The 18,995-nt window shown below is 46.2% G+C and overlaps 1 protein-coding gene across 1 annotated transcript in view; it reads left to right on the top strand.

Annotated features, from left to right (window-relative positions):
* Positions 1-18,995, top strand: part of LOC126195438 (uncharacterized) — a 193,033-nt gene that overhangs the window by 117,914 nt on the left and 56,124 nt on the right. The window contains exon 6 of the mRNA XM_049934092.1: positions 826-1,121. Coding sequence (XP_049790049.1) covers positions 826-1,121 — 296 coding nt within the window. The remainder of the gene's footprint in view (positions 1-825; positions 1,122-18,995) is intronic.

The following is an 18,995-nucleotide window of genomic DNA, read 5'->3' as shown; positions in this document are numbered from 1 at the left end:
ACCGCAGCCATGGTCTCTGAGCTGATAGTCCATGTTGCTGCAAACGTAGTCGAACTGTTCGTGCAGATGGTTTTTGTCTTGCATACGTCCCCATCTGTTGCCTCACGGATCGAGACGTGGTTGCACGATCCGTTACAGCCATGCGGATAAGATGCCTGTCATCTCGACTGCTAGGATCCAGTATGGCGTTCCGTATTACCCTCCTGTACCCACCGATTCCATATTCTGCTAGCAGTCATTGGATCTCGACCAACGCGAGCAGCAATGTCGCGATACGATAAACCGCAGTCGCGATTGGCTACAATCCGACCTTTATCAAAGTCGGAAACGTGATGGTACGCATTTCTCCTTCTTAAACGAGGCATCACAACAACGTTTCACCAGGCAGCGCCGGTCAACTGCTGTTTGTGTATGAGAAATCGGATAGAAACTTCCCTCATGTCAGCACGTTGTAGGTGTCGCCACCGGCGCCAACCTGGTGTGAATGCTCTGAGAAGCTACTCATTTGCATATCACAGAATCTTCTTCGTGTCGATTAAATTTCGCATCTGTAGCACGTCACCTTCGTGGTGTAGCAATTTTAATGGCCAGTAGTGTAGTTAATAGGGTCATCATTTCTTAGCACTGTCAGCACATTATTTTGAACCTTATGGCGACAATTGACCCCTACTTCTTCCATTTCCCAGCCTGTTTAATGTTTCTCTACGTTTCAATTTTTTAACCGACAAGAGAACTCGGAACGCAGAGATGTGACACTCGTCTTTGCAACAGACATCAACCATATGAGGTTTATACTAAGCAGACCGCTGTGTTGCGCGTGTGCAGGCGACAGCGACGTGCGTGTCCGGCACGACGTTCTCGGTGGACGGGCGCAGCTACGCGTTGAGCGACCTGAAGTGCAGCTCCCTCCCCGACAGCTCGCAACGTGACGCACAGCAGACCTGTGACGCCTCTGCCGGCGTCTACCCGCTACTGCAGATCGGCTTCGAGCTATCCACCGGTTTTGTCAAGCTCATCGACATCTGCTTCGATGATACGCGACTGACTTCGCTCTATGTGCAGGCAACCATAGTGGTGGCATCGGCGGCTACCAGAGTGGTTTCCCTAGACCCAGCTGGAGGGTGAGCTACACGACAATACTGTTTACACAATCTGATTCCGAAGTTGTGATGTCTAACGAACGTGGTGCTAGGTGAAATTTTCGTTGACAATGTTTGGTTCGTAAAGTGCTACACGGTTTCCTGATCACTACTAGCTTCGTTCGACCATGACTCATACGTTGGATGTATAGGTTTAGCCATGAGGTCTCACGACGATTTGTGATGGGAGTAAGAGAGGAAGGAAGGTGGGAAACTTAATATTCAAAGTTCTGCCGCCATTGCAAGTACAGTCAGTGGTTACTAAAAACCATTATACCGTAAATTTAACATTTTACGATTCGTGAAAGAAATCGGAGGTACTGTGTAAATTTGCCTAACTGCGCACCAGTGACTGATTTCTTGTACATTCTTAGCGACGCTCGCATCTCCCTATTTCAGACCCTATTTCTGTTTCAGTTTACTGCGCAAAAGCCATGAAGGTATCCATATTCAGGCCCTGACTGTAGTATTGCACCACATTAGATAATTCAGGGAAAAATGTTACAGGAATATATCTTAACCATCACACATTCACCAACAATTTTTATTTTGAATGTTGTGCATATTTGTAAAAAAAATAATATTTCTTGTTTATGGGGGTCGTGGACAGCATTTATGATCATAAATTCATCAGACTCACTTTTGTTTTAATGTTGAATCACCACATGAGTATGTTCCTTGTCTCCTTGTACTATAAAAAAGTAAAAAATAAAAAAAAAGAAAGAAAAGAAAGTGTACTAACCTCTATGCTGAAATCTGATACCGTAATTCCAATTTTACGTGTGAAATCTCCACGGAGAGCGATTTCATGTGTTTCTACTCTACCTGGAGAGACGATCTCGGTTTTGATCCGATGATGGCACATGCCACCTGGAGGGTAATAAACGAACTGATAATGGTTTTAACGTCGTCCGCCAGCAGACAGCGTAGTGGCATAGCTACAGAGCGCCTTTTAATAGGGAACGCTCATACCCAAAATGTTCAGTGTCGTGCAAACACTTGAAGTAAGCAGGCTATCACACCACATGACGCTCTCGTGCTTCCTACAACCAACGGAGCGAGTTTGAAAGAGTTCAAATTGTGGCCTTCAAAGTGCAGGGATTCTCCTCTACATCTACATCCATACTCCGCAAGCCACCTGACGAGGGGTGGCGGAGGGTACTTTGAGTACCTCTATCGGTTCTCCCTTCTATTTCAGTCTCGTATTGTTCGTGGAAAGAAAGATTGTCGGTATGCCTCTGTGTAGGCTCTAATCTCTCTGATTTTATCCTCGTGGTCTCTTCGCGAGATATACGTAGGAGGGAGCAATATACTGTTTGACTTCTCGGTGAAGGTATGTTCTCGTAACTTCAACAAAAGCCCTTACCGAGCTACTGAGCGTCTCTCCTGCAAAGTCTTCTACGGGAGTTTATCTGTCATCTCCGTAACGCTTTCGCGATTACTAAATGACCTTGTAACGAAGCGCGCTGCTCTCCGTTGGATCTTCTCTATCTCTTCTATCAACCCCATCTGGTACGGATCCCACACTGGTGAGCAATATTCAAGCAGTGGGCGAACAAGTGTGCTGTAACACTCTTCCTTTGTTTTCGGATTGCATTTCCTTAGGATTCTTCCAATGAATCTGTCTGGCATCTGCTTTACCGACGATCAACTTTATATGATCATTCCATTTTAAATCACTCCTAATGCCTACTCCCAGATAATTTATGGAATTAACTGCTTCCAGTTGCTGACCTCCTATATTGTAGCTAAATGATAAAGGATCTTTCTTTCTATTTATTCGCAGCACATTACACTTGTCTACATTGAGATTCAATTGCCATTCCCTGCACCATGCGTCAATTCGTTGCAGATCCTCCTGCATTTGAGTACAATTTTCCATTGTTACAACCTCTCGATGTACCACAGCATCATCCGCAAAAAGCCTCAGTGAACTTCCGATGTTATCCACAAGGTCATTTATGTATATTGTGAATAGCAACGGTCCTACGACACTCCCCTGCGGCACACCTGAAATCACTCTTACTTCGGAAGACTTCTCTCCGTTGAGAATGACATGCTGCGTTCTGTTATCTAGGAACTCTTCAATCCAATCACACAATTGGTCTGATAGTCCATATGCTCTTACTTTGTTCATTAAACGATTGTGGGGAACTGTATCGAACGCCGTTCAGAGAACTGCCACAGAAGTTGGAAGTGCAGTTTCAGTTGTGCAACGATGCCGGTACCGGTGGCCACGCAGACAGTCTCACACCTGTAGACGAAGTTCTGGACGTTCACGCAGCACAGACGCCCACCAGGATAGTCGTATTGTGAGGTTGGCAGTGGCAGATGGTACAGCTACCACAGCACAGATAAGAGTGCTTGTGAGCCCAGATGTATCAACACGAACTCTTGCAAGCCAGTTATTTGCATTGGGGTTACAAGCCCACCTCTAGCCTGTCTTCCACTCATGCCACGGCAACAACTTGCACGGTTTGACTGGTGCCGTCAGAGGACCACTTGGAAAATTGAATGTGCGGCATGGTCTTCAGCGACAAAAGTAGATTCTGCGTGTAAGCAAGTGATGATCCTTTGCTCGTACGACGTAGACCTGGTGAGCGCCGTCTCGTAAAGCGTATTCGTCAAGACACGCTGGCCCCACCCGGGCCTTATGGTCTGGGGTGCGATTAACTACAACTCTCGCTCACGTTTGGTGTTTCTGGAGGAGACGCTAACTAGCGATGGTTTCCTGCAGTACGTTGTTGGACCAGTTCTTTTTCCGTTCCTGTAACAGGAAGGTGATATGTTGTTCCAACAACGTAACGCTCACCCATACATTACCTGTCAAATTTAACATGCCCTGCAAGTGATGCAGCAACTTCCCTGGCCCTGGCCAGTAAGATCTCTGGACCTGTCTTCAGTCGAGCATGTGTGGGATACAGTGAGACCCGTCAATCAAAATCAAAATGTTCAAATGTGTGTGAAATCTTACGGGACTTAACTGCTAAGGTCATCAGCCCCTAAGCTTACACACTACGTAACCTAAATTATCCTAAGGACAAACACACACACCCATGCCCGAGGGAGGACTCGAACCTCCGCCGGGACCAGCCGCACAGTCCACGACTGCAGCGCCCTAGACAGCTCGGCTAATCCCCGTCAATCAACAACTCTTACAGAAGTACGTGGGCAGGTCGAACAGGCGAGGCATGACGTATCCCACGACAGTATTCGCCATACTGGATGCCAGAGCCAGTGTCTGCATTGCCGGCCGTGGATTCTACATCACTTAACTAATAATGTTATTTCAGCATGGGTCGATAGCCGGTACCTCGACACAGCTTGTGCTATTAATCTGTAAATGTAATCATTCAGGTATTCCATATGCACTGTTACAACAAAGATCTAGAGTGAAATGGAAACGTCTAAAAGAGCGCAATAATTTTTGCCCGGCAATGTTTTTCGGCAGTAATTACCTACATCTGCTCATTTTAGCAATAAAACACTGCATTACACGCCGGATTAATATGAGCGTAAAATTCTTCTCCATTTGATAAAAACAGAATTTAAAAGAAATGACACATTTTGCACGCTTGTGAAATGACGACACACTCTCTGGTGGGCTTGATACAGATGCCTGGTGACTAGTTGTGGTGAATAATGATGCTTTAATTTCATTGTGTATGTTTATTGACACATGAATGATTGCCTCCACCCCCCCCCCCCCCACACACACACACACAAACACACACACTGTCTCATATTCTCCAGTTTCTTCTGCACCAAGTGATCCTATCCCGAAACAGGAACGCTTTATTAAATTAATGTCTTTCTTCCTTTTCCTTAGATCGTACATTGGTTGTCCACACGAGTGAAAACCTGCTTCGTAGTTCAATATTACATCACAAATACAATACGTAACACAATTAAACGGTCACTTTTTTGAAACACTTTTTTCCTTACTGCGACTCAAAAGTCTGAAATTTGGTGCCCAGAACCTTCCTCTGTAAAGGGACAAAACCGAAGCGCCCTGCGATGTCACCTTCGGGCTAGGCGACGCTTCAAACAGCAAGGTATACGTGCGCAGAAGAGGCCATAGCACAGAATTTGATGTGAGGTTTAAGGTGAGGAACTGATGGCACATTGGAACCAAATGTCACTACAATTTTGCCCATTGCCATCGTGGACGTCTCGCACGATGGGAAGGTCCTCACGTCCTCCCTACCCACATCTCACCACTTCTCTTGACGCCTGCTATGGAGGTCAGAACTGCGACGCTCAGCGTTGAAATCAGCGGTTTTCTTAAGGGTAGTCGAAGAAAATATTTCAGGACACCACAGCTCAGGATTTGCACGAGAAGGCCTCAAGAGGTAGCGTAGAGGGAACAATGAAAAAAAAAACCTTCCCTTTGGGTGTTCATTTACACACATTTCGCGGTCGAAACCGACAGTTGGCAGTGCGATGTGCAACAGAACAACGTTCTTGACAACCTTGCACAATGCTGACAATCCCAGTGGCGAGTAAACCCTTTTCTAAAGATGTCTTGGGGCTGAAACCCCACTGAACGAGACCTAACCCCTTTGGAATGTAGCGTGACGGCAATTTTTGTTCTGGTACACTGGGTGAAATCATTATTAAAACCATTCGACGAAACTGAAACTTGATCCGAACCAGCAAATGGTGATTATGCTTTTTCAGCCCTTCTGTGGTATGATCACGGGGGAATGCGACATTGAAATGTACGCGATTAAAACGGCAAAGGGTCCTTCTAAACTCCCCTTCCCCCTTCAGTTCGGCAGTACCTCAATGGCACCCGTGCACTTTTGTTGAGCAATTTGAAAAGTTTCCTCTGCAGAGGAAACATTCTCCAGGGACTACGCGCTGAGGGGATAGCCAACACTTTCGACACCCTCGGATTTCGCATGCTCCAAGGAGACGCTAATGCAGCGATGTAGTGGCGCTCAGCCGAGGTTGTGTCGACAGGGCATAGTCAGTGGAATATTCAAGTCTCTGTACAGAGACGTTTTGCAAACGTCAGTGGAGGTGAGCGGGGACACTGTGCAAAACGTGGGGGGGGGGGGGGGGTCTTAGAGGGAACCTTTGCCCTTTCATTTATGTGCTTGAAAGGGTCCTGTAGCCACCTTTCATTGCCAACTCTCGTAGTGGTCAAGTCGGCAAAGAGGTTTCCGCTACTTGTGAGAAATCCACCTGCGTTAGGTTGGTGGCGGAAATGACATCCTGGGGTTTTCCGGTCCACGCGGAGCGTGGAAGAGGCTGGAGAAGCGGGAGGCAGTCTGCCGCCGGTACGGGAAGCGTACACAACTGTGCTCCAGTCGAAGAAGGGTGAGTTGGACTGACCGCGTGGCGCGTTGTCACATAGAGAGGGGAGCTTTTAGCTTTTGGTCTCGAATTTCGTCTTATAAAGATTTATTTGCTGGGTTGCAGCAGGGAATCCAAGGCTTTTGTAGACTTTCAGTTTGATTCCCAATGCAGTCTTGACTTTGATCCGTGAGGGGAACGCAGCACAAGGGAGTTGCATATGTTGAAGTGCCCTCGGTTCAGTGTGAATGTTTATGTGCCTACAACTGTGTGTGAATGCTTCTAATCTTTTTCGGATCTTGGTAATTTTTGTGTATTTGTGAATTTTCTTTGTCTCATGTGATTAAAATTTGACCACGGTCCATAGAAATTGTCTCCGCGGACCGAGTGGGCACGCGAGTCTGTTATGAAACGTATAGTATTTCACAAGCAATTGTACATAGTTAGCATGCAATAGCAGTCTATAGATGCACTACATCAATGTTTTAAGGAATAAATAATTTTGCCTTCAATCTTATCTTGTGTACCGATGTTACGTCGCCGTTACCTTCGCCATTTACCTTGTAGTTTTCCTTGTTGGCCCACCTATAGCGTTTCCATGTGCACAGGTGTAGTGATTAGTGTCACTTTTTTTATCTGAAACAAGTGCTCTGGAATAGATCGTGTTTTCACGAATCTTGCTGCAGGCTGCACTTACGCATGGTGTTCACGACCTATTTACTTTATTCAATATTTGATTCACGGGAAGAATGCCTGGATCATATTAATAACTACATCCCATTCTTTATCAATGATGTTACAATGAATGTTCTTTTGTGAGTTTTTCTTATTAATAAATTAAGTAATTTTCCGACTCAGTGCTACTTCTTCTTTGTCGTGTGGCTAGAGTTGGTGGCGACCCTACCTTTTATATTGATTTCAGTGTCAAGTAGCATTTTCTTATTCAAAGTGCACGTGGCTCTTTTAGCTATCAGGATACATTCAAAGGGCGCTTCATGCTTCTTACACATAGCGTCCTTTTATTCACGCTACTTACACATGGCGACCCTGCCAGGATTTCGGTAAACCAGAGATCTTCTGATGCACAGTGAGGATTAGTTATTTTCGGTTGGATGTGCTAATTGGTATATTGTCTTTCTGTGATACAGAATTTACGTGAATTTATGATATAGGTGTGCATTTTCTTACATGTTGTATCTTGTATATGTATTACTGTATAGATATTGTGATCTAGTATTCAATTGTGTTACAAGTGTGGGTTGACTCTTGTCCTGTGGCGTGTATCGGTGTTATATAGTAAATCTTGGCTGCCTTGTGGGGACTGTGAGTCCATTAGGAGACTTTGGTACTATTCTTGTATTTTGGAGCACGGAGTAACTATCCTTATGATGGAGACGCGTAGCCGTTCAGGGAGCCGCGATCGGAAAAACCAGTCAGACAACAACTCTGAACAAGGACGAGATCAGAACGTCGAGTCCGACCTGGAACGAAACGCAGAAAACGCAAGTACAAGTGTTGTCCATCCTGAGCCCGCCGTAGTGATTTCGAATCATTTGATAGATGCAAATTCATTACAGGCTATGCTATGACAATTACTAGACAGTAATAAAAGGGATATCGAGGAAGCAAATAAAAGATTGAGTAGTGAAATAGTACAGGGTGTTGGGGAGAAACTGGCGATCATTGACCAACGCATCTCCGCCTTAGAAGAGGGGCACCAAGTCATTAGCAAGCAGGTGATGGAGCAAGAACAAAGGTTCGCTGGGAAGATACGTATACTAGCAGAACAATGCCAGAGTGAACAAGCGGCTCTTGAGTCCCGAGTAGGACGAAATTCCGCCAGGGATCTCCGCGCGTTAGCAGAACAATGCCAGAGTGACCACGCGGCTCTTGTGTCCCGAATAGAGGACACTGCGGCTAAGTGCCCGGTCCACCTTAGCGCGCAGGTAGAAACCCTCAGCCAGGCGATAATAGCTCTCGAGCGAGAGCAAGGGCTTACGCAAACAAAACAAGACACGGCCCACCGAGAGATGCGAGAAGAAATAGCCAGGATCTCAGACGCAGTGGCGCGTAAGTCTGACAATAATAGGGAAACGATTACCTCGTCATCAGCGGATGCAGACGAAATACGGTCGATAACGAAATGTCCGCGTGGACAGTGTGAAATAAAAATACAACAAAGAGGGGTTACCGAGGGAATATGTGAGTGCATGGCCAGTTTAGAACTTCACCTAAAAGGGTTAAAGGCCCATGAAGTTGAAAGAAATGAACGAAAGGGCCATTATTCCGACGATGATTCCGGGAACGATGGCGAATTTGATCATCGTCATGATCACGGATCTCGTACCAGGTGGGAACGGCGCGGATCCCCTGAGGAACGTTCGCCAAGGGAAACTCACGAATTTGACTTTAAACATTTTCTGACCGTGAGGAAGTTTGAAGTCTTCCGTAACTCGGCTACGGGGATTCACCCGCGGGCCTGGTTACAGCAGTTCGAGTTCTCCCTCCCTCCTACGTGGCCCAGTGCGCACAAAATAGAGTATATGTGCGGCTACCTCGAAGGTGAGCCAGCGGCGCGGATGAGGGTAATTGCACGCAATTGCTACACTGTTGGGGAGTTTCGTCAACACTTCCTGTCGATATATTGGTCAGTGGCAGCGCAAAGTCGTGTAAAACACGGACTCATTATGCTTCCAGAGTTAAACAGCTCAAAATTCTCCAGCCCTGTGCAGATGTTCGAGCACATGCTGCAGGCGAATGAACATCTTGACGATCCTTATGGACCTGCAGAAATTATTCGTATTTGCCTGGGAAAGTTTCCAATGCAGTTGCGGCACGTTATCCTTGCAGGACGATGTAAGGATGACGTAGAGGGGTTTCGCAATTTCCTTTTAGAGCTTGAGTGCGATGCGAATGGCACCACGCAGAATTACGGTCAGAGCGCCTACGAGCAGCGGCCGCGCGAGCGAAGCCGCAGCCGTAGAGACAGGTGGCACTCCAGACGTAACGGGTCGCCTCAGAGTTACAGGGCGCGCGAGCGTTGGCAGCGTCGCGATTCCTCACGGAACGCGGGCAGAACGAACGATGCCAATCGTCATCATTCGCCGAGAGTAAATCAAAGACACCCCCGGGAGTTTAGAAGATACGGTAATGAGCAGAGATATTGGAGTAATTATAGCGGACCTAGGAACGGTAGTCGTGACCGACCACAGAATAATTATCGAACAAGCAACAACAGGGGTGCTGTAAACAGTACGGGTGGTCCGCCATTGGGTGTTGAAATTCGTCCCGCAAACCCGCGTCACAATCCGCCACATGACCCTAATCAAAGGGATCAATGACTAGCGGCTGACTCGGTTGGCGACAACTTAATGAGGACCAGTGATATTGATGTGCATTTGATAGAGGAAGACGATATTAGGGAAGATTTGTTGAGGGAGGACCACAGTATTGGTGTGCCCGCGGTAAACCCAGTCGTGTCTGTTTACATTCGGGGAGTCAGTCTTAGATGTGTACTCGATACAGGCAGCCCCTTTTCGCTGATTAGTGAGGCGGCGTTTCGGAAGTCTGAGGAAACGGGGAGTTGGCCAACTTTCCAGGTGAGAGGAACTACAGTCAGGGGCGCGATATATGGAAAAAGTGTTAAAATTAAAGTTCAGACTCGAGTAAACTTCGTCTGTCAAGGACATGAGTTTGAATTCAATTTTTTTGTGATGCCACTGATGAGCGTGGCGATGATATTGGGGACTGACTTCATGAATGCCCACCGCGCCGTAATCGACGTGGCTGGCGGTGTTATGACTATCATTGCCGGGAGCAACCCTGTCAGTCTAATTTTCGAGGAATGTGTTTTGCGCAAGGAGTCTGAGGTGAGCTGTCTGAAATTTCACGTTAGGACTGAGTCGCGACCTGGGCAGCAGGTTTTGGTCAATCTGATTAGTGACCTAGATTCACAACCTAATGAGTATGGTAGGAACGATGTTTTCACGAGCTCGGTGAAAAGGTGTATTGCTGGTGCGGGAGCCTCGGAAGCGAGTCGTATGGAACTGTGTCGCGTTCTGAGAAGCCATTCCCGAGTATTTTCGGATTCACCGGGGGCAATTGATGGATTTCTGTACCGCTTTACGGTGCGCGAGCATCTTCCTTTCTTTGTTAAGCCCTACCCCATCCCACTGGTGCACAAGAGCAGTGTGGAAGCTGAAATAAGTAGGATGCTGGAGAAGGGTATAATAGAGCGAGCTAGGAGTTCATACAACTCGCCATTACTCGTTGTACCAAAGCGGGACAAGTCCGTGCGTTTGGTGTTGGACTCGCGGCAAATAAATACGGTAATCATGTCTGAGACAGATAGACCAGAAGGATTGGAGGAACTGCTGCAAAGGTTTCATGGCGTGAAAGTTTTGTCATCCGTTGACCTCCGAAACAGCTATTGGCAAATTATGCTCGATTCGTCTTGCAGGCAATACACTGCCTTCCTCTGCTATGGGAGCTGCTACCAGTTTAAACGTCTCCCTTTCGGGTTGAATGTTTCTTCAGCCGCCTTCATAAGAGGCCTGAATAGCATACTACCTGACGACCTAAGAGCGCGCGTAACTGTGTATGTGGACGACATTCTAATTGCAGAGAAGTCATGGGAGGAACACAACCGGGTTCTAAATCGATTGCTCGAAGTATTCGAGAAAGCGGGGGTGACCGTGAATCTGGACAAATCCCAGTTCGGGCGTGAAAGCATAAAGTTTCTGGGTCATATTGTGTCGGCGGATGGAATTCATCCGGATCCCGAAAAGATTTCAGCAATTGCGGAGTGCGCAACGCCCCCGTCAAAGCGTCAGCTCAGGGGTTATTTGGGGCTTTGCAATTTCTACAAGAGATTTATAAATCTCAATGTTTTGTCCACCCTTCGTTTATGTGCACTGACGGGTAAGAACACCGTTTGGATGTGGGACGAACAAGCACAGAGCGAATTTGACGAATTAAAGAATGCACTCGTTAACGCTCCATTGCTCGCCCATCCGGATTTGAATCAGGAGTTTTGCCTGATGACAGATAGTTCACTGACGGGGCTGGGAGCGGTGTTGTTCCAGACGGATGGTGGAAAGGACCCGTCCACCTGGAAAACTACCTCGTTCGCCAGCCGTGTGCTCTCGCGGAGTGAACGGAACTACTCTGTCACGGAGCTTGAAGCCCTGGCGATTGTCTGGGCATTCAAGAAGTTCCGTTACTATTTGTTCGGGCGCACGACCAGGGTGTACAGTGACCACCGAGCACTACAATTCCTAATGAGCGCCAAAATCAATCACGGTAGACTCGGACGGTGGACGGTGTTCCTCCAGGAATACCACTTCACGATAGAGTACATTCCGGGGCACAAGAACATCATTGCTGATGCTCTATCTCGGATGCCTATCGGGCTCACCCATGCTGAGGATAACGCTATTGATGAAAACAATTTCAGTGTGTTATACCTTCAAAATGTGGCATTCGAGAATTATGTCACTACGTCACTAGGCAATATCGGGGCGGAACAAGACAAGGACGAAGTCTTGCGTGACATCAAAGAGAAATGGCATGATAAATCCCACGCGGCCATCAGGCAGTATTATATTATCCGGAATGGCATCCTATTCAAGAGGCGAGCTCTGGATGACTCTAGGTGGCTGTTAGCGATTCCGGAGGAACTGGTGAACAAGCTCGTGTGGTACGTGCATTTGAGCTACGGTCACTTTGGTGCGAGGAAATGCTTGGAGAAGCTGCGGGAAACCTGTTACTTTAATAATATGCTTCGGCGTATACGTAAAGTAATTAGGGTATGCAAGCCCTGTCAGCAAGCCAAGCCGCCCACTGTGTCGTTTGCCGCACCAATACACCCGATCGTTCCCAATAAACTCAGGGATCTCGCAGCAGTAGATCTATTCGGTCCGCTAGTGCGTTCTAGGAACGGATTTGCGTACATTTTTGTGGCAGTAGAGCTGACGTCAAAATTCGTCTGCCTCACCCCGCTGCGTAGGGCCACCGGGAAGGCAGTAGCTGCCGCGTTCGCAAATCACTTCTTACGGGAGGTTGGCACTGTGAAGCGTGTGATTTCGGACAACGGGCCACAATTCAGGTCACGTCACTGGGAGCATATGCTTCGGAGAAAGCGAGTGAAACCGATCTTTATCTCCCTTTTCTGCCCTTCAGCAAATCCTTGTGAAAGGTGGATGAAGGAGATTGGAAAATTGTGTAGGTTATACTGCCACCGTGACCACCGGACGTGGGACACGAAACTAGCCGGTTTCCAGAACATACTAAATGAGTTGCCAAATTCCTCGACGACGTTGCCACCGATTCTGGTCCTGAAAAACAAGGAGCCTCCGAGTAAAATAAAAGAGGTGGTTCCCTGGCCAGTAGAACCCAGGTTACGAAGATCTGCAATTGTGGAGCTTGCCCTGAAAAATATAAAGAGTGCCGCCGAGGATCGGATAAGAACCTACAAAAAGAAGGTGCGGAATATAACTTTTCACGTGGGCCAGAAAGTACTTGTACGCTCGCACAAGCTCTCTAATAAACTGGCTGGGTTGTCAAAGAAGTTCTTCTTCTTATTCAACGGGCCGTACAGAATCAAGCGGATTCCACATCCGAATGCGCTTGAAGTAGAAACACTCCGCTCTCGAAAGTCGAAGGGCCTGCACCACATCTCCAACGTAAAACCTTACATTGAATAAGAAGCAGAAGATCTTGCCCCTCGGAGGTCGGAATGACGTATTGCCCATATGCTTTTTCGCACTCATTCTTTTGTGAGTAAAATTACAGTGCATATTTTCCAATGTTTTGATTCACACTGGTGTGATTAAAATTAAAGTGTATATTTTCTGTGTATTGTAAAGGGTCCCCCAATATGTGTGTAGTTATTTCTTCTTGTCAGCAGAAAGGAGTAGTGTTGTGCAGTTTCAAAACATCTGAATGTGAATGTTTATGAGGCTCATATGAAGCGTTTCCTATTACAGTAAGATGGCTTTCGTTCTTTGATGACTAAAAAGGTATCGGGTGTGTTGGCGTGGCGAGTCAATGGTCGTAAGGTAATTCTTGATGATAAATTACAGTTTTAGTGTTCTTATTCCCCTTAGATGAGCATGATTCAGTGAGATTTTTCAAATGTACTGCGATGTTAATGAAGCAACTTGGTGACTTGTAGGTGAAGGACTTGTGTATGAAGGGAGATTAATAGTGTTTGATTTTCAGAGTTGCCATCTTATAAGATATTTGGAAAGTGTAACTTGCCGTCACATACTACTAGGTACGGTTGAGGACACCAGGGTGTGAAACCCCAGAAGATGTGTATGGAAACAGCTTATAAACTCAAGCAGCTTGATATTCAGTAGAGAATCAATGCGACTACCTCCAAGCTAAAATAACATGACGGTAGGTGAGGACCCCTGGGGACATGTGGTGAGTAAGTGTGTAATCATTATGAGTATCTTATGATAGCAGTAAGTTGGGTACTCATGGCCCTGGACAATGGATTTCTTTTGACAGTATTTTTTATGTACTTATAGGACGAAGTGTTTATGTGTTTGCTAATAGGATAGGATGATTTTTATTTTCATTTTTATGCCCACTGACCTTTTGCATTAGTCTGATGAATAGATGTTGAAACATTTACCATTCCAGATGTGACTTGAATGAACCTTCTGTGTCTCATTAATCATAACTTTTATTATGCAATGTCCATAGAAAAGAAGTCTCGGAAATTTTTCACAGATCAGCAAACATGTTCTGCAAACCTTGGAGGAGCAGTCAATGAACAACGATATTGGTATTGGTGTTGAAAGGAATATTTTGTTTATATGTGGGAATTGTAGTCGGGCTATATGGTGATGGTGACTAGTACGAGCTGTGTAGATTGTGTGTGAGAGCGTAGTTAGGAGCAGGTAGAGTTTTGTGTCTGTAGCTAGCAGCGGCGCCAAATCCTATCCAAATCCTGACCAAACCTTGTACAAGATCTACCCTGAATGATTGACAGCAGATGTAATGCTGGAACTATATTTTATAAAAAGGATTTTTTGTTTGTTTGAATATTGGTTATCTAATTTTCTTCATTGTTTTTTTTTATTAGTAATGTTAAGAAGGCCCTTTTTGTCAAGTTAATTTTGGGCACTATTCCATGTATTGATCAGGAGTGAGAAACTCCGAAGATTTTGTGGTAATCTGTACACATGATATTTTGTAACGATCCCTGTGAGCGCAGTTCTTAAGTGGGTGCAAGGCCGCCTAGGGAGCCTCCGCATCAGAAAGCACAGGGCTTGGTCCGCCGGCAGGCGTTGCCGAACCCTGGTATCAACGGCGAAGCAGTGATGCGGCGAGCGGTCACAGCTGTTTCCCCGTCAGAGGGGAGGGGATGCTGGTCTTCCCCCAGGCGCAGGCTCACACCGGAGCCCGCAGACGTGTCACCACGGCAGCGCCAGCTGATGGACGGCGTTTCACCCCATGCGCTAGTCATCTGACAAGCGAAAGGGAAAGTATGACGCACACCAGGCGAGGCCGCCGATCCCTGAGCGCCGCTAGTCCAGACGGCTGCTGCGGTGAGGTAACGCCCACTGCCCGGAGGGACGCGGGTCCCACCACTGACGCATCAGCTGAGACGGTGCAAAGAGGTGATAAGCGGGACTCAAGCCCGACACCCGCACGAGTTTTCGTCGACCTCGATGCGACGCAGAAGAGCGCGTGTCTCCCCATTGATACAAGAGACGGGGGCGTGTGTCGGTAAAACACATTCCTCCACAACACACGGACGACGACCGCCAAGCCGCCTTCTCGATGATGAGGCAGGGCCCACAAGTGGCTATGTCCTGCAAATCTGCAACGCCGAACCATCCCACAGTATGGACGCAGAGGGTGGAAACGGGCACGAGGCAACGTCGCGGGGTGCTGTCTAGGATGAACAACCTGGGTTACAACGGACGTTACAATCAACGCCGCTGCGAACTCCCCAGTTCAGTGTTGTGGTCCCCTAGTAGCTTATCCTCCAAGTCGCCTTTAGAAGAGACGCCCACCCCAGCACCTAAAGAGAATACCCAGTGAAACAACCATGTGGCGAAACTGAAAAATGACAGCGTGTCAACGAGTTGATTTCTGGATGTGTTTTTGTACTCATGTCTTATTTTCCATAGGTGATTATTTACCAGCTGTCATACCATTGGGTTCATTAATGAGTTTGTATCACTGTATTTGTTGTGAATATTGTATTTTGCACTTTCACTTGCATGTTTTTATATATGTCAGCACCAAATGATACTGCTTTGGTTCGTGATAATGATTTTGCATCATTGTATTTGTTTATATATTTATATATATATTATGTACCTGTTCACCTATGTCTCTATGTTAACTTTTGATAGTTGGTTAAAGCAATTTTAAAATAATATCTCATGGTGGTGGTCGTAGTAGGTCAGATGACATGATGTTAGCGTAGTATATCACGCTTAATTTAATTTGTTCTGTTTGCTTTGCGGACCGCATGAGGTCACAATTATTGACTAAGGTCAGATAAAGCTCACTTGGATATAAGAGATTAATCAACTCCTTTGTGCTGCTGTTTACTGTTGCAATTGTTACTCGTTAGGGTATGTTTGTTTCGAAGACTGTTGGCGAATCTCCTAGCATGGCGAGAAAATTCGCGGCACAGTCTTCTCCGGGACGTTTGGGGTGATGAAAGGGTCCTGTAGCCACCTTTCATTGCCAACTCTCGTAGTGGTCAAGTCGGCAAAGAGATTTCCGCTGCTTGTGAGAAATCCACCTGCGTTAGGTTGGTGGCGGAAATGACATCCTGGGGTTTTCCGGTCCACGCGGAGCGTGGAAGAGGCTGGAGAAGCGGGAGGCAGTCTGCCGCCGGTACGGGAAGCGTACACAACTGTGCTCCAGTCGAAGAAGGGTGAGTTGGACTGACCGCGTGGCGCGTTGTCACATAGAGAGGGGAGCTTTTAGCTTTTGGTCTCGAATTTCGTCTTATAAAGATTTATTTGCTGGGTTGCAGCAGGGAATCCAAGGCTTTTGTAGACTTTCAGTTTGATTCCCAATGCAGTCTTGACTTTGATCCGTGAGGGGAACGCAGCACAAGGGAGTTGCATATGTTGAAGTGCCCTCGGTTCAGTGTGAATGTTTATGTGCCTACAACTGTGTGTGGATGCTTCTAATCTTTTTCGGATCTTGGTAATTTTTGTGTATTTGTGAATTTTCTTTGTCTCATGTGATTAAAATTTGACCACGGTCCATAGAAATTGTCTCCGCGGACCGAGTGGGCACGCGAGTCTGTTATGAAACGTATAGTATTTCACAAGCAATTGTACATAGTTAGCATGCAATAGCAGTCTATAGATGCACTACATCAATGTTTTAAGGAATAAATAATTTTGCCTTCAATCTTATCTTGTGTACCGATGTTACGTCGCCGTTACCTTCGCCATTTACCTTGTAGTTTTCCTTGTTGGCCCACCTATAGCGTTTCCATGTGCACAGGTGTAGTGATTAGTGTCACTTTTTTTATCTGAAACAAGTGCTCTGGAATAGATCGTGTTTTCACGAATCTTGCTGCAGGCTGCACTTACGCATGGTGTTCACGACCTATTTACTTTACTCAATATTTGATTCACGGGAAGAATGCCTGGATCATATTAATAACTACATCCCATTCTTTATCAATGATGTTACAATGAATGTTCTTTTGTGAGTTTTTCTTATTAATAAATTAAGTAATTTTCCGACTCAGTGCTACTTCTTCTTTGTCGTGTGGCTAGAGTTGGTGGCGATCCTACCTTTTATATTGATTTCAGTGTCAAGTAGCATTTTCTTATTCAAAGTGCACGTGGCTCTTTTAGCTATCAGGATACATTCAAAGGGCGCTTCATGCTTCTTACACATAGCGTCCTTTTATTCACGCTACTTACATGCTTGTCAAATTTGCACTCCACTGTGGTCATGCCAAAGGAGGGAGCGAAACAGGAGGAGTGAACAAGCATAAATGCCCGTTGCTGCTTTGGATTATGTTAAAATTTCGTCGAATGGTTTTGAACGGTCCGTATATTCCATCCTGTATAAGACAACAAAAATTGCCGTCGCACTCCACAACGAATGGGACAGATCATGTTCAATGGGTCCGCAGCCACACGATGTCTTTAGAGAACGGTTGGGGTGTGTTAGCAGCGTCTACTATCGTCAAGCATATCGGTCTGCAAACTGTCGATGCTGACTACGAAATAAGCTAAATGAACGCCCGAAGGGAACGGATGATTTCATTGATATCCTCTGTATCACCTCTGGAGGTTTTAGTGTAGGCCTGCCGCGGTGGTCTAGCGGTTCTGGCGCTGCAGTCCGGAACCGCGGGACTGCTACGGTCGCAGGTTCCAATCCTGCCTCGGGCATGGGTGTGTGTGATGTCCTTAGGTTAGTTAGGTTTAAGTAGTTCTAAGTTCTAGGGGACTTATGACCTAAGATGTTGAGTCCCATAGTGCTCAGAGCCATTTGAACCATTTTTTTTAGTGTAGGCCACCCATAAGAAAACTGCGTGATTTCAGTGGTGGGAGTCGTGGTTCTGCCCATCACAGAGGCGTCAGAGAAGGGGTGAGATGTGGGTAACAGGGGGTGTGACGACCTTCCCATGGTGAGAGACATCTACGGTGATGCTGGGCAGAATTGTGGTGAAATTTGGTTCCAATGTGATATCATTAACTCACCTTGGAACTCACATAAACTTCTGAGGTCTGGCGTTTTTTCCGTATGTGTCGACAGCTTAATGTCTGAAGCCTCAGGCGCCACGCTTTACCACATGTACAGAGCAAGTTTGTAGGCGCATGCGAGCCAAATTTCGAACTTCTGCGTCACAATGCGTGAAAATGACAGGGTTTTATTATTATTTTTGAGTGACCCTTTAATAGTGTTGCAGAGTGTACAATCGATCTCTGCATGAGGTATGATCTTCGCAATTTTAGTATATTTAGTCTTTGTTTGATTTTATCTATTTGCGTAACAGATTAATAAGACTGAGAATCAAATTTAGGACACTTCCTGTACATTACAATGCCATATGGAGTCCGACTCTACTCTTGGTGACTTATGCCAGCTTGTTAATAATATTCTACAGGGAAAGACGTGCAAGCGAAGAGAAAGAACTGTGCAATCTGTAATGCAATATTTGCGGTCCTGCACTATCCACTCCGCATCCTAATAGCAGAAGCACGTTTTACTGCTATAATGCATAGAAATTTAATCACAACTGAATTCCATTCTGGGCAGAGATCATGCAAAGTTTGGTCAGAAATAGACGATAAGAATGACCAACCACTGAAAGTGCCGTTCGTATAGCTAGGCATAGATAGTATTCACTAACGTTACATATTAGGTACAATCACAAAATGTGTCGTTTGTCTTGTCAAACTAGTTTTAAAAACTTTTCATATATTTGTGTTTACAGCAAGGCGACTTCTTCGACGACATAGACGTAAACACGGCGTAGACACAGAAAAAACAGCGCGAGACTCTGTCGGAGATCCTCGGTTCGAGCGACCTGGGAGACTAATACGT

Source organism: Schistocerca nitens, chromosome 1 (assembly GCF_023898315.1).
Source record: "Schistocerca nitens isolate TAMUIC-IGC-003100 chromosome 1, iqSchNite1.1, whole genome shotgun sequence".
NCBI classification, from domain to species: domain Eukaryota; kingdom Metazoa; phylum Arthropoda; class Insecta; order Orthoptera; family Acrididae; genus Schistocerca; species Schistocerca nitens.
The sequence above is the reverse complement of the archived record's forward strand: the minus strand, read 5'-3'. Positions and strand labels throughout refer to the sequence as shown.